General features: G+C 41.0%; 1 protein-coding gene across 1 annotated transcript; it reads left to right on the top strand.

Annotated features, from left to right (window-relative positions):
• Positions 1–2,511: 2,511 nt before the first annotated feature.
• LOC311066421 (alpha-2-macroglobulin-like) lies at positions 2,512–12,822 on the top strand (the record flags this gene model as incomplete). The annotated part of the gene is made up of 33 exons (XM_084087606.1): positions 2,512–2,604; positions 2,683–2,839; positions 2,965–3,017; positions 3,126–3,146; positions 3,236–3,401; positions 3,472–3,556; positions 3,631–3,745; positions 3,825–3,945; positions 4,026–4,135; positions 4,209–4,379; positions 4,448–4,675; positions 4,769–4,981; positions 5,058–5,210; positions 5,999–6,124; positions 6,206–6,299; positions 8,602–8,752; positions 8,843–9,068; positions 9,150–9,273; positions 9,807–9,928; positions 10,008–10,059; positions 10,157–10,240; positions 10,322–10,498; positions 10,635–10,710; positions 10,800–10,956; positions 11,039–11,113; positions 11,186–11,348; positions 11,426–11,610; positions 11,680–11,895; positions 11,963–12,078; positions 12,181–12,262; positions 12,353–12,436; positions 12,514–12,619; positions 12,696–12,822. 33 exons carry the CDS (start codon positions 2,512–2,514, stop codon positions 12,734–12,736), a joined length of 4,143 nt encoding a protein of 1,380 aa, XP_083943732.1. The 3' UTR covers positions 12,737–12,822.
• Between the last annotated feature and the right edge of the window lie 781 nt (positions 12,823–13,603).

The following is a 13,603-nucleotide window of genomic DNA, read 5'->3' as shown; positions in this document are numbered from 1 at the left end:
TAAAAACTTTTACGTAGGAGTCTTAGCTTAAGAGCGATTCGGGACCGATCTGAGAGCAACTCTGAGTAAGGAAAAGACAAAAACTTTCATCTTAGTGAGGAGGCGGGGTTGACCCCGTTGCTATGTATGACACAATCTTATGAAGACTGTGATTGGTTGGTTGTCCAAGAAGGAAGAAAAAAGAGTGATTTTAAGTATAGGGTCTATTCTAAGCCTTCACTTTGAAATTAAATGCGTAATTTTTCCTATTTGACTGTTCTCTCACACACACACACATTATATATGTGTATATAAATCCTTTTTTTTATTATTTACCATGCTGTTAATTTTCTATAAGGTATTTGATTGGCTTATAATGATAAAAATTGTTCCACTCTTTCCAGTTACACTGATTGCTGGCATGTCTATTTAAGTGGTGGTTTGAATGTTGGTTTTAATGTATCAAACATGGAATCAAAACCAAGAAGGGTGAGAAAGCCCAACTGGACAGAGGAACAGTGTTTACTGTTAGCCCAGTTAGTGGATGAACACAAGGCCATTCTTAAAGGAAAATTCGGGCCTTATATTAATATCTAATCTATAGCGTCTTATTAACTCACTGTCATCCATTGTCTGCAACACATTTCTTCTCCCTCTTCGTCTTTCTGCCATTTTCTCCTCTGCTAAAGAAACTCTTAAGCCTCTTAAAAGTCCTCATCCGTGCTCCTAACAATTTTGACCTTAAGACCTGTTTTAAGGGTCAAGATGCTTTCTGAATTACTTTTTTCTTTACTAGGATTTTTTCTTTCATTTTAAGAGTAAACGCCCACATTTCTAAGAATTTTCTTAGAATTTTGTCATTAGGAGCTACTCTTTGCATTAAGATTCTTTATGAATACGGGCCCCTATACTTAAAATCACTTTTTTTTCCTTCTTGGACAACCAACCAATCACAGTCGTCAAAAGATTGTGTCATACATAGCAACGGGGTCAACCCCGCCTCCTCACTAAGATGAAAGTTTTTAGGTGTGTTCGACATCGGCTGCGGCTGGATGCACCCGATCGGTGAGAGTAGCCGCGTGCAGGCGGGGAGGAGCTGCAAGCGGAGACGTGAAGTCGGACACTTTCTGGTTCCCGTAGTGACCGCTCACGTGGTGTTTGCATACTTTACCACAGCTGAAGTGAAATAAATGCAATATTTGCCAAATAATGTGTCAGAGACATTTTCATTAAATACTTTATGTACTGCTTCATACAGCGTCTGTTTGAACAAGAATAAAGTTCAACATAAGCTACTATCAATGAAGTGGAGTCTACGTTTTTTAATCAGTTTTATTTTGATAAACATGACACAATTTAACATCGCAACTACATAAAAAGAGTGTTTACTGTTATAAAAAAAACTGATTTGTGAGCTTTAGAGGAACTAAAGGTGTTTGAATAAACACGCAACACACGTGATCGTTGTCATGCGGTGAATCCGGCCAATGGTGGAACAGCTGTGTCGTCATCAGCCCTCGTGCAGCCCAGTGCAGCCGCTCTTGAGAAGCTGCGCTGGCTGAGTTCTCCGGCTACTCTCGAATCGCTCTCGCGGTACTTTGATGACACATGTCACAGTCACGTGGCGTCGGCGCTGGATCAAGTCGGACAAAATTTCTAACCGGCATGCACTGCTTCAAGTCAGCCGCCGATCGGTCTGCGCAGAGCTGCATGAAGTCGAACAAGCCTTTTGTCTTTTCCTTACTCAAAGTTGCTCTCAGATCGGTCCCGAATTGCTCTTAAGCTAAGACTCCTACATAAAAGTTTTTAAGCTAAATTAAGAGTTTTCTGAGAGGATTCTTAGATTCTTTATGAATACGGGCCCAGGTTTTTTTTTTTTTTAATTATCTGTAAGTATTATCAGCAGCATTTCAGATAATGTGTTATGTTTTAAAGGCTACTGGATGGAGTAATAAACAGATGAAATGAATTCCAGGTTAGGTTAATCATTGAAATTAACGAGCTTGATGAATTCCTCACGACAATTAAGAGAGTTTAAATATGCTGCAATCAGTGCAGATGATTGAGAAAAGCTGTTGAGCATTAAACAGTGGTAGAGCTTAGCAGAAGTTCTGTGGGGTTTCTGAAAGAGACGCTTCTCTCTTCATGGCTGTGAGGGAGATTTGTGTTTGGAAAGGGCTCATTTTAGCCCTTTTCCTCTTTGCTGTTGAGGGACAGAGATCAGGGCCGTGAGTAAATGTGCTTTGAAGTGAATGAAAGTGTCCTTCTGTCTGTTTTAACCTGATTCCTCAAAGTTTACTGTATGCATTTCTAAACAAAGTTACTGTTTGTAATCTCTAGTATGACATTATGACAACTATTTCTGTGATTTATACACAACATGATTCTGTTCTGATCTGACTTATGATTTCCTACTAAACGTCTGACTGATGTTTCCACAGAGCTTTCTTGGTGACGTTCCCTGCTGTGATTGAGTCTGGTTCTGAAGCCAAATTGTGTGCGAGTCTTTTAAGGCCCAATGAGAGTCTCAAGATGACGGTTTCTCTGCTTGATGATAAAGAGAGGATGACTCAACTTGTGCAGCAGAGCTCTCCGACAGAGTTTCACCGTTGCTTTAGTTTCAAGGTCTGTCATTGTGCAGCACGTGAGATATATATATATATATATATATATTTTGGTGTTTTTAATAACATTTCTCTACAGGCTCCACTAGTATATGAGGAATCTGTGCAGACGATTAAGGTGGAAGTTCAAGGGAAGGTCTTCAAAATGACAGAAGAGAGGAAAGTCATGTTCAGATCTTACCTACCTTTGACCTTCATCCAAACAGACAAGCCCATCTACAATCCAGGACAAACGGGTGAGCTGTGAATGGCCCTTGGTTGAATATTAGAAGTGATCAGAACTTGTAGTGTAATAGATTTTCTACATGTTCAAGTGCATTATGTCATGGATGTAAGTTCTTATCGGTTATCCCTTTTGCAGTGAATTTCAGAGTTTTGACCATGAATGCCAAATTTGTGCCCCTTGATCAGATGGTATGTCTGTATCTGCTGTCACATCCATTGATTTTTAATGGTATACAAGTTAAATGCAGGTTGTTAAAAACAGCACTTATGTAATCTAAGTGTCTTTGTGTCTTACAGTACAGTCTTGTGGTGGTGGAGGTGAGTATTTGCTCTAGGTTTTCAAACCTAAAGACTATCACCGAAAACATGCAGTTTCTTTTTCCTATATATCACACATCTATCTATAGGACAATCAAAATAACCGGATTGGTCAGTGGACAAACATTTCCTCAACTGGGTGGATATTGCAGCTTTCTCACAAGTTAAACCCAGAGGCTCAGATGGGGATGTACACACTAAATGCTTTTATTGGTGACAGAATTATCTCCAAGTTGTTTGAGGTGAAAAAATACGGTAAGTCATGAGTGAAAAAAGTACAACAGCAGAGCTGATGTGCTCACTAAGCAGTTTGTTTCTGGTTTAGTTTTACCCAAGTTTGACGTGACCGTAAACACACCACAGACGTACAGCGTTGGAGATGTGGGACTGAAAGTTGAAGCTTGTGCCAAGTGAGTTACTCTTATTTTCCTGTATTGTGGGTGGATGGGTCTTGATCTAATTCCTTGTAACATATTTTCCCCAGATATACATATGGGCAACCTGTACCTGGTCAAGCGCTGGTGGAAGTATGCCGTGAGCCATATTCATTCCGTGAGGTTCCTGGCCTGACTCGCCTGTGCCTGAATAAAACTGTTAAGGTGTGACTCCTGCCATATAGAGCAAGGATTTTCTTTTGCTTGTGCTTGACTTTACTGACTATCTTTCATCTGAAACCAGATGAATGCCACAGGCTGTGCCTCCCTTACCTTCAGGACATCTGTGTTTTTCAAAACCAAATTTGAGAATGACCTGGAAGATTCATTTCTTGTTAACTTGAATTTCACTGAGGAGGGAACAGGTGAGTTATTGGCTGATTTAAACCAGTGACTCATGTCTACATGTTTATTTGCTGTTTTCATGTTTGCTTTTTCTTCCCAGACGTAGTTGTATCAAAATCCACAACTGTGGACATTACATTTGAAGTCGGGAATATCAAATTTGTGACGCTCCCAGAGTCTTTTAGACTTGGATCAATGATTGCTGGAAAGGCAAGTAAACGTTCATGACGTTACAGAAGCCTTCACATTGGTTCCCTTTCCTAACTGTCTTTTTTCTCAACAGGTCTTGGCGTCTTCTTTCAATGGGACTCCAATTGCGAATAAAGCAGTGTATCTTCTGAATGTTAACAGTTGGCCTGACGAGCTGCTGCTGAATCTAACCACAAACCAGACCGGACTGGCCACGTTCTCCCTCAACACTGCTAAACTTCCCAAGGCTGATCTAAATCTGATGGTATGATTTCTCTTATTTTAAATGACAACTTCTCTTGCAAGACTACAATTGTGTTTGTTGCTCTCTAGGCAAGTGCAACTACAGCGAGTGACTATGATTATAAGTCCCCACGGTTCAGCACCGATAGGAGGGTTGTTCAGTTTCTCCAAGCTTCTACTCCTGACAGCCAAAAGTTCAGTGAACTGACTATAGTGGACCTTGAGCAGCCGCTCAAATGTGGTGCGGTGTTTCCAGTGACCATCAAGTATTCTTTTGTTGGAGAAACTGGCAACTACAACACTGACATCATCTATATGGTGACAAAACATTAGTTTTGTGGTGATTGTTCTGTTTTTGATTTCTCTGATCTGTTTGTCTGGCACATTTTATGCACTGGTCTGTTTTGTCAGGTCTTGTCCAGAGGAGTGATCGTCCTCCATGGGCTTCAGACGGTCAGAGTGAGTGCTCCTAATACGGTCACGAGCGGCTCAGTGTCGTTCCAGCTGTCTGTCAGTGTTGATATGGCTCCAGCAGTGAACATTCTGGTCTACTGCGTTCTGCTCAGTGACAGTGTAGTTGTTGGTACAGCGTTGTTTAAAACTGAAATGTGTTTCCAAAACAAGGTATGGTGTGCACTCGCATCTTTGGGCTTTAAGTGGGGATCGATGATGTCTTATAGTGTGTTGGTCCTTGTTCCAGGTGTCTCTAAAGTTCTCTCCTGACACGGCGGTTCCTGGTGAGGAAAGCGTTCTGACCGTCTCTGCTCAGGCGGGATCCCTGTGTGGCCTCAGTGCCGTAGATCAGAGTGTCCAGATCTTGAAGCCAGGGACACAACGCCTGAATCCTGAAATGGTATCCATGTGCAGTTCAGGTTTCCTGTTGGACTTGATTTGATATCCAGGCTCAACTATAGGATTTCAGTGTCCTTATGGATCAATTGGACAAATCCATACTATTATGACATGGCTGTTATATTTAAAGGTGGGGTATGTACAGTATTTCTCTTTTTTGGCCATTTTTTTTCTAAATCACTTAAAATCCTATTCCTAACCCACTTACAGCCACTGAGTTAGAAGCACTGAAATAAAAATTAAGCAACTTAATCATCTGTGGAATGGGCAGGACTCAAAACTGCAGCTAATCATTTCCAAGACCACCTAGAATCATTGGACAGTAAGTGCGTCAATCAAACGGTCCTACCATCCTCCCTCCCCCTATCCATGTCCATGTTCTTTGAATGGGTGGAGTCAAAAGAAAGAAGGTAGGACCATTTGAGTTGTGCATTTTCAAAATCTGCCGGTCGTTTTGCAAATCACATACCCCACCTTTAATTTTTTTTTACTTGTGACCAACAGACCAAATGGTAGTGCATTTAGTTCAATTTTCTAGAAGTGGATGATATGCCAACACATGTATTGTATCAATTAATATTCAACTATCTGCTTGCATTGGCACATTATGAGAACTGTTTTCTCTAGAGCAGCTATATATAATTGAACTTAATTCTTTTACAAGAAATGAGCCGACACTGACTTCTCTTTTAGAAACAAACTTTCTTTTTTGTCATCACTGTAAAGCTGCTTTAGAAACCATCTTAATTGTAAAGTGCTATATAAAGTTGACTTGTTTCGTTGACCCAGGTGTTTGACTTGCTCCCGGTGCAGTTGCAATCAGATTATCCATACAATGTTGAGGATGAACAGGAGTGTCTTACAATTCGAACCCGTCGAGCTGTTCGTACAGATCATGCCTACACAAGTTTCAAGGTAAAATCCTTCCATGTAGTCACCGAATACTGCAGGGTCCTTGATTTCAGTTTCATCATTGTTCTCTTGTTTCTCTGGCAGAGTGTGGGGTTGAAGCTCGCAACAAATCTGAATGTACGAGAACCTAATTGCCTGAAGTACAAAGATCTCGTTTATTATAATAATGACCCCATACGTAAGTCTATGCAGTTATACAGTTCTTTCCATGAAAACCATTTCTGCATGAATAACCTAAGGTTATTCAATTTGATCTCAACTTGTTTTTTTAAAGGTGCATTGGTAAATTGTGTAATTTAGGAGAATCTCTTGACAAATGCAATATCATGCATAACTGTTTTCAGTGACCCTAAGCTTGCATGTTTTTATTACCTAAATGCACCATTTCTATCTACATACATTGCTGGTCCCCTTACATTGAAATGTTTCTACAGTGGCCCTAAATGGACAAACACATTTTGTCCCTTTTCTTCATGTAAAGCAAGCTAAAGCAAAAAACTACACGTCATCAACACAATGATGAATAAGTAACAAACATTAAGTAAACACAAATTAACTTGTCTTTGTAAATAAACCTCATTATCTGGCTACTCTCTGCTGTCTCAGATGACGATGACATCTGTCAGCCACCGTAACTTCTGTTGGTTGCATTTCGCAAACACCACTAGATGCTGCTAAAAATCACACACTGCAGCTTTAAAGGGCACCTTTGTCAAATGTCAAATTTATTTATATAGCACCATTTATCCCAACCAAGGTTGTCCAATGTGCTGCACATATTGTAATAGACAATTGCACAAAACAAATAAGCAATAAAAACATCATAATAAAACAAACATTTCAATACCACTTCCTCACTAAGTATATGCTAATTCAAAAAGATGCGTTTTTAGCATAGTTTTAAAAACAGATAAGGATGATACAGAGCGAATACACAGAGGTAAAGCATTCCATAATCTGGGGGCAGCTACTGAAAAAGCCCGGTCGCCTCTGCACCTCAGCTTTGACTTTGGGATACATAGCAGTTTCTGGTTAGATGACCGGAGAGAAAGAACAGGACGATACTCAGTAAGTAATTCCGAAAGATACGGAGGGGCCAGACCATTTAATGATTTAAACACCAAAAGAATAATTTTGAAATTTACTCTAACGCACGGGCAACCAGTGCTTTATGGTTTCATGGTGTTTGAACATAAATGTGTGTTGGCAGTGTACACAACCACCCTATAATGATAATCTAACCAGTGCTTTTTATTTTATTTTATTTTTTTAATCCCCATAAATCATAGGCACTGTCTCAGAACGAGCTGTTCTCAGATTCTATGCAATGTGATGTAGAATTGCACAAGCCCCGCCCATGATGGTTGATTGACACTGCAGTTTGAGCACAGACCCGCCCTGAGTGAGCTGGACACAGAGTCTGCCAGTGTTTCGAAGCTCGAGCAGCTGTAGACAAGAATGTCTCCTAAGCGATTGAGGTGTTTTGTTGTTGGGTGTAAGAATGAACATAGCAGTCTTCATTTACTCTCGTTGTTACTCGAGGATTGATCAGTTCTGTTTGTGATCCAGCTCACGGTCTCTGGAGCGACAGGCCTAATGTTACTGACCACGGCAGAAATGAAAGTGAGCGCGAACTTATCACAGCTCATCGAGTCATTTTACGGATGTATGGTTTACCAGTTTATTAAGCACCCACTGAAAAGGTGTGGGTTTACTGTTAGTTGTAACAAGTTTTGTGTATTTCGCTGTGTATGTTGATAATGAAAGGGAGAGTTTATGGATAAGGCGGTAACACTTTACTTGAAGGGGTGTGCATAAGACTGACATGACACCTTCATAATCATGACATGAATGACATCTCACACAATGTCATATTTGCATTAAAAATTTCATAATTGAGCGAATGACATTTGTCATAAACATGCATAAAACCTCCTTCATATTCATGACATGTGTCATGTCATGATTATGATGGTGTCATGTCAGTCTTATGCACACCCCTTCAAGTAAAGTGTTACCACATGTTATAACCATAATTAAACTATACCTGTTCTATCTCCATACAGCATATATTCTCTGGCTCTGGGCATTATTGTCCGACTCCAGTCGAAATGAACACCGCAACAGTTTCTGTTCTGATATTATCAGATGAGATTTTCCTGGCTCTGAGCACGAGCTCGTGATGCTCCGCCCCCTGGGCCGGCAGCAGCAGTTCATTGTCATTTTTTGGAGCTCAGAAAAACATGCTGTTTTAGTTTGTATCCCTTTAAATGCAAATTTAAACATGCTGTAAATGATCTGTTGGGTATTTTGAGCTAAAACTTCATACATACTCTGGGGACATCAGAGATGATTTTACATCTTGTGATAAGTCATAATAGGTGCCCTTAAATGCAATGAGGGGCTGTTAAGAGATTTTGTAACTTCAGAACTTGAATGCATTCAAAATACAGGCACTTCGTCTTATTGTCTTATTTCAGCATTTGAAGTGCGGGCCTTTGCACCATTGGAATCCTCTGCAATACATTCCTTTCATGTATCAGCATCAAGAAGTGAGAGCAGCTCCAGCAAAAATGTGACCATCAGGGTTTACTTTCCAGAAACCTGGATCTGGCAGCTTGCTCAAGTGGGGTTAGTAAAACCTCTTTGCTGCTAAAACTACTTGCCCATGATTTTTACTGCTGTCCCCCTCGCTTCTATTTTCTGCTGTCCTTTTTTCAGAGACACTGGATCCACACAAGTTCCCCTCAAGGTTCCTGACACAATCACCACATGGGAGACTGAGGCGTTCTGCCTGTCTTCCAAAGGTTTCGGTCTTGCTTCTCCTGCTCTGCTGACGGTATTCCAGCCCTTCTTCCTGGAGCTCACGCTGCCGTACTCCATCGTCCGGGGGGAGTCTTTTGAGCTGAAGGCCACTGTCGTCAGCTATCTGTCCGAGTGCATCATGGTCTGTCATGGTTTCTTTTATATAATGGATCTGTATAGAGTAAGTGCTGTCTTTGCTCCATGTGCTCTGCTTCATTGGCAGGTTCGAGTAACTCCAGCTCAATCCTCAGCCTTCACTCTGAAACCATTGAATGATCCGTATTCATCCTGTCTCTGTGCCAGTGGGAGAATAACCTTTAAATGGGGTTTCACAGCTTCTCTCCTTGGTCAGTATTGGACAGTCTCTCTCAATTGAAGCGTTTAAGGTGTTACTCACCATAGGGATGCACAATAGTATAAATTCTGAATCATAGCCACTTTAAGCACAAATGAGGACAATTCATAAACATGGCTTATTTAATCTAGTTTATATTATATTTATTAAATTGAGTCATATAAATTAACTCCACATTAACTAATCAAACAAGCATCCACTCTCAAAAGCTAAAATGATGGACTTCCTAATATAAACTAACAATCTGGAACTCTTAAATGGTTTTTCTATTAAAAGACTGACCGAGGTTGCATCTATTCAACGATTGCAGACAATAGTCAAGTTTATCACTAAGGTTTGATCACAGATTTAGTCAGAGGAAGCAGTGCACAGCAATTCCAATTCAAGAAACTGCAATTCAAGAAACTGCAAATGTCAAATAAAGAACTGCTATTTGGACGAATAGCTAGTGGGTTTATGTGTAATGGAGAAGTGACAGTCATGATGACAACTAAAATATTCATCACCACTTGTCTCTCACTGCAGGAGCTGTTAATGTGACTGTCAATGCTTCAGCTGAACCGTCCCAGACTCGATGTGGCACTGAAGTTGTGACTGTGCCAAAGAGAGGACGCATTGATGTAGTCACTCAAAGTCTACATGTCCTGGTGAGTCAACCAGCCTTCTGGAGTTTGATCATGGAGCTCATGCTGCTTTACTGATGTTGTATTTTTATTGCTTTTATAGCCTGAAGGAGTTGAAAGGACAAACACCCAGAGTTGGTTACTGTGTCCAAAGGGTTTGTTTGCACTCAATGATTCTCAAATATCCCCCTGGAAGCTGTAGACAAACATTAGCCTAGCGCTCTGTGCTGATTTTTTCTGTTTGGACCGCAGGAAATGTCCTTTCTGAAGATGTGACTCTGACGTTTCCTACAAACGTGATCCAGGGATCAGCCAGATGCTCCGTTTCAGTCCTAGGTAAAGCACTTCATTTTTGGAGAAACCAGCACTGTGACATTCAGCAGAATAACATATGGTTTGTTTCTATTCCTCTCATAGGAGACATAATGGGTCGTGCACTGAATACACTAGATGGATTGTTAAAGATGCCATATGGTTGTGGAGAACAGAATATGGGTTTTCTTGCTCCAAATATTTACTTACTGCAGTACCTGCAAGTCACGAAGCAACTCACTGCAGCCATCCGAGAGACCGCCACAGGCTACCTTCAAAGAGGTGTGGGTGACTTTTTTTTTTTTTTTTTTTTTTTTTTTTTTTTTTTTTTACTTGGAAGACTAGTTTCAAAAGATGTTTAGTTTTCTCATTGGGATTGTGGCAGACTGTAATTTCTTGTGGATTTTGACCTGAACAGGATACCAAGGACAACTAAACTACAGGCACAGTGATGGATCATACAGCACATTTGGTTATGATGAATCAAATACATGGTGAGTTTCATGCTGGTTCTAGACTCTAGTCTCTTAACTAGAAGATGAAGCAGTTTTTATTTTTAGTTTGTCATAACTTCCACGGCCAGGTTGACTGCCTTTGTCCTGAGATCTTTTGGCCAAGCGAGGGACTTCATCTTCATAGATCCGAATGTCCTTCAAAGTGCAAAGGATTGGTTGATCCGCCAGCAGTTTTCGGATGGCTGTTTCATGCAACAGGGAACTCTGTACCACTACGCCCTAAAGGTGGTCACATGTTTCTTCAAATGCTCCATAATGATGTGTTCAAGGGATGAAACCATTCTTAATCCATTTACTGGTGTTTTAGGGTGGAGTTGATGATAACATTACCATGACTGCCTACATCACTGCATCACTGCTTGAGCAAGGCGTCCCCTCCACGGTAAACCGTATGAGCTCATTACAGATGACCTTCCCTTTCTGGCTTTAGTCTGACGCTTGCTTTGATTTTCAGGATCCCGTCATTACCAACGCTTTGTCTTGCTTGAGGCCTGTTGTTGGGAATCTGGGAAACACTTACACCACGGCTCTTCTGGCCTACACCTTCAGTCTGGCTGGAGAGACCACCACTCGATCACAGCTTCTAACCACCTTGAATAATAGTGCCATTTCTGAAGGTGAAAATTTAAACCGCCTCTTGAGATTTTTATCAGGTTCTATGGCATCAACTTTATCCCCTCCATCTCATCCTTAGGCCTTAAACTCCATTGGTCTCAGACTACATCTGGTGATACTGTGGCGGTGGAGATCAGCTCTTATGTTCTGCTAGCGGTTCTCACAGTCAAACCCCTCACAACGGCTTCTCTGAGCTATGCTAACCGCATTGTCAACTGGCTGGTGACCCAGCAGAATCCCTATGGAGGCTTTTCCTCCACCCAGGTGCCTCTGACCACTCATATGGTTGATTGTGCTAATAGTTGGGAGTTATTAATCATTCCCTTGTTTTAGGACACTGTGGCGGCTCTTCATGCCCTGTCTGTGTACGCTGCTCAAGTGTTCAGTTTGGATGGCTCCAGCACTGTTACCGTACAGTCCTCAGTAGGAGACTCTTATAGCTTCAAGGTGAATCGGGACAACAGGCTGCTGTATCAGGAGGAGCCGCTGAAGAAAGTTCCAGGCAAATATAGTATTAAAGCGTCAGGATCCGCTTGTGTGTCTGTGCAGGTCTGTATTTTCACCCTCCATTTCTGTTTCTTTTTTGCACCTACTAATTATTTTTTACTTCTCATAGATTGCATGTTTCTACAACATCCCGACACCTGTTAAAGTCCCCAGTACACTGAGTGTTGAAGCAAAGGTGACTGGAGACTGCAGACTGGCTAATCTTATGTTGAACTTCACAGTGAAGTAAGAACATCTTTAACTTAAAAGCAGCTCATATTTATAGCTTTAATGCCCTGAAAGCTGCTTGTTCCCTTTGTCTAAACCACTTTATTCCCCGTCATTCAGATACAATGGTGACCAAAAAAGTACTAACATGGTTATTGTGGACATTAAGCTGCTGTCGGGCTTCACGGCAGATACGTCACTGGTTTGTATGGGTTTAAGATGACTTGTCAGATCCAAAGATGCTTGAAGCTCCTTCAGATGTGATTACCTGTAAATGGTCTTTTCCTCTCAGCTTGGTTCTCCACCCCGATCATTTGCTCCGCTAGTGGAGCGGGTTGATGCTCAATATGATCATGTCCTAGTGTATCTGAAAGAGGTGAGACTACACTGGGTACACTTCTAGCTGCCACCTTCATGTGTCCATCTGTGCTGTTAATCTCTTCTGTATTGCAGGTTATCAAAAGCTTCCCCGTAACTTACACGCTACGGCTAAAACGGGTTCTTGCAGTGGAAAATCTCAAGCCAGCAGTCATCAATGTTTATGACTACTATCAGACAAGTAGGCTTTCAATGTTTGGCTGAATTTCCTGTATGCTCAGGCTAAGGTTTTTTTTCTTTCTTTTTTTTTTTCTCAGGTGATCGGTTTGAGACCACATACACGTTCCCCTGTCCATGATTGTGCTGAAACATGAATCAAATAAAACTTTTATACAATCTGAGTTGCATGTTTCTGTGGATTAATTTAAGATGGAAGTCTGGAAGCAGCATTACAGTGATAATAGAAATAATTCAACAAATTGTTTATAGAGAAATGGGTCACACCCATTTCCATGCCAATTCAGAGGTGTAAAGTCCAGGGGTCAGAAAGTAAAGTCCTGCCATGTTTATTCCACCCATGAGCTCAGTCTGCTGATTTCACTAATTAGTTCTATCTCCTGGCTGAAACTGCTAAATAGCAAATCCAGGTGATTGGAACAAAATACTGAGGACTTTTACTTTCTGATTCTGGACTTTACACCTCTGTGCCAATCACTCTGAGGGTTGCCATGACAGAAATGCAAAGTTCTGGCATGAAACTCTAGATGGCTTAGGCTAATAGGTCATTTAACTCACCCAGGGCTGCCAACTCTCATGCATTGAGCGTGAGACTCACGCAATTGACACTTTTCACACACTGTCACGCCACACATCCATTTTCTCCCACAGAGAAAAACTGCGGAGCAAAGAGGTACTTTTAATATTAAACTAATTCTCAGCTCTTAGATTCCGTCAATTTTATTACGAAATTCAGACAAAAATACGTTTGCCGCTTGTAAATGTGACGTGACAGATCGCTGAGCGCCTCAGTTCAAGTGCACGTGAACCGATCATCTGTTACTTTATTTAAAGATGCAGTACAACTTACCGAAAGTATACATAATATCGACCAATTAGTGTTTTTCAACCACGGAAAGAGGTCAGCAGGAGAAAAATTGTCAAATGTTACATTTACCTCAGGAAAGCCATTTAATGACCATAGCATGTTAATTGATTAGAAAAAATA

The sequence above is a fragment of the Abramis brama genome (assembly GCF_963993115.1).
Source record: "Abramis brama genome assembly, chromosome: 16".
Lineage (NCBI taxonomy): Eukaryota > Metazoa > Chordata > Actinopteri > Cypriniformes > Leuciscidae > Abramis > Abramis brama.
Note: the sequence above shows the minus strand (reverse complement) of the source record. Positions and strands in the feature narration are given on the sequence as shown.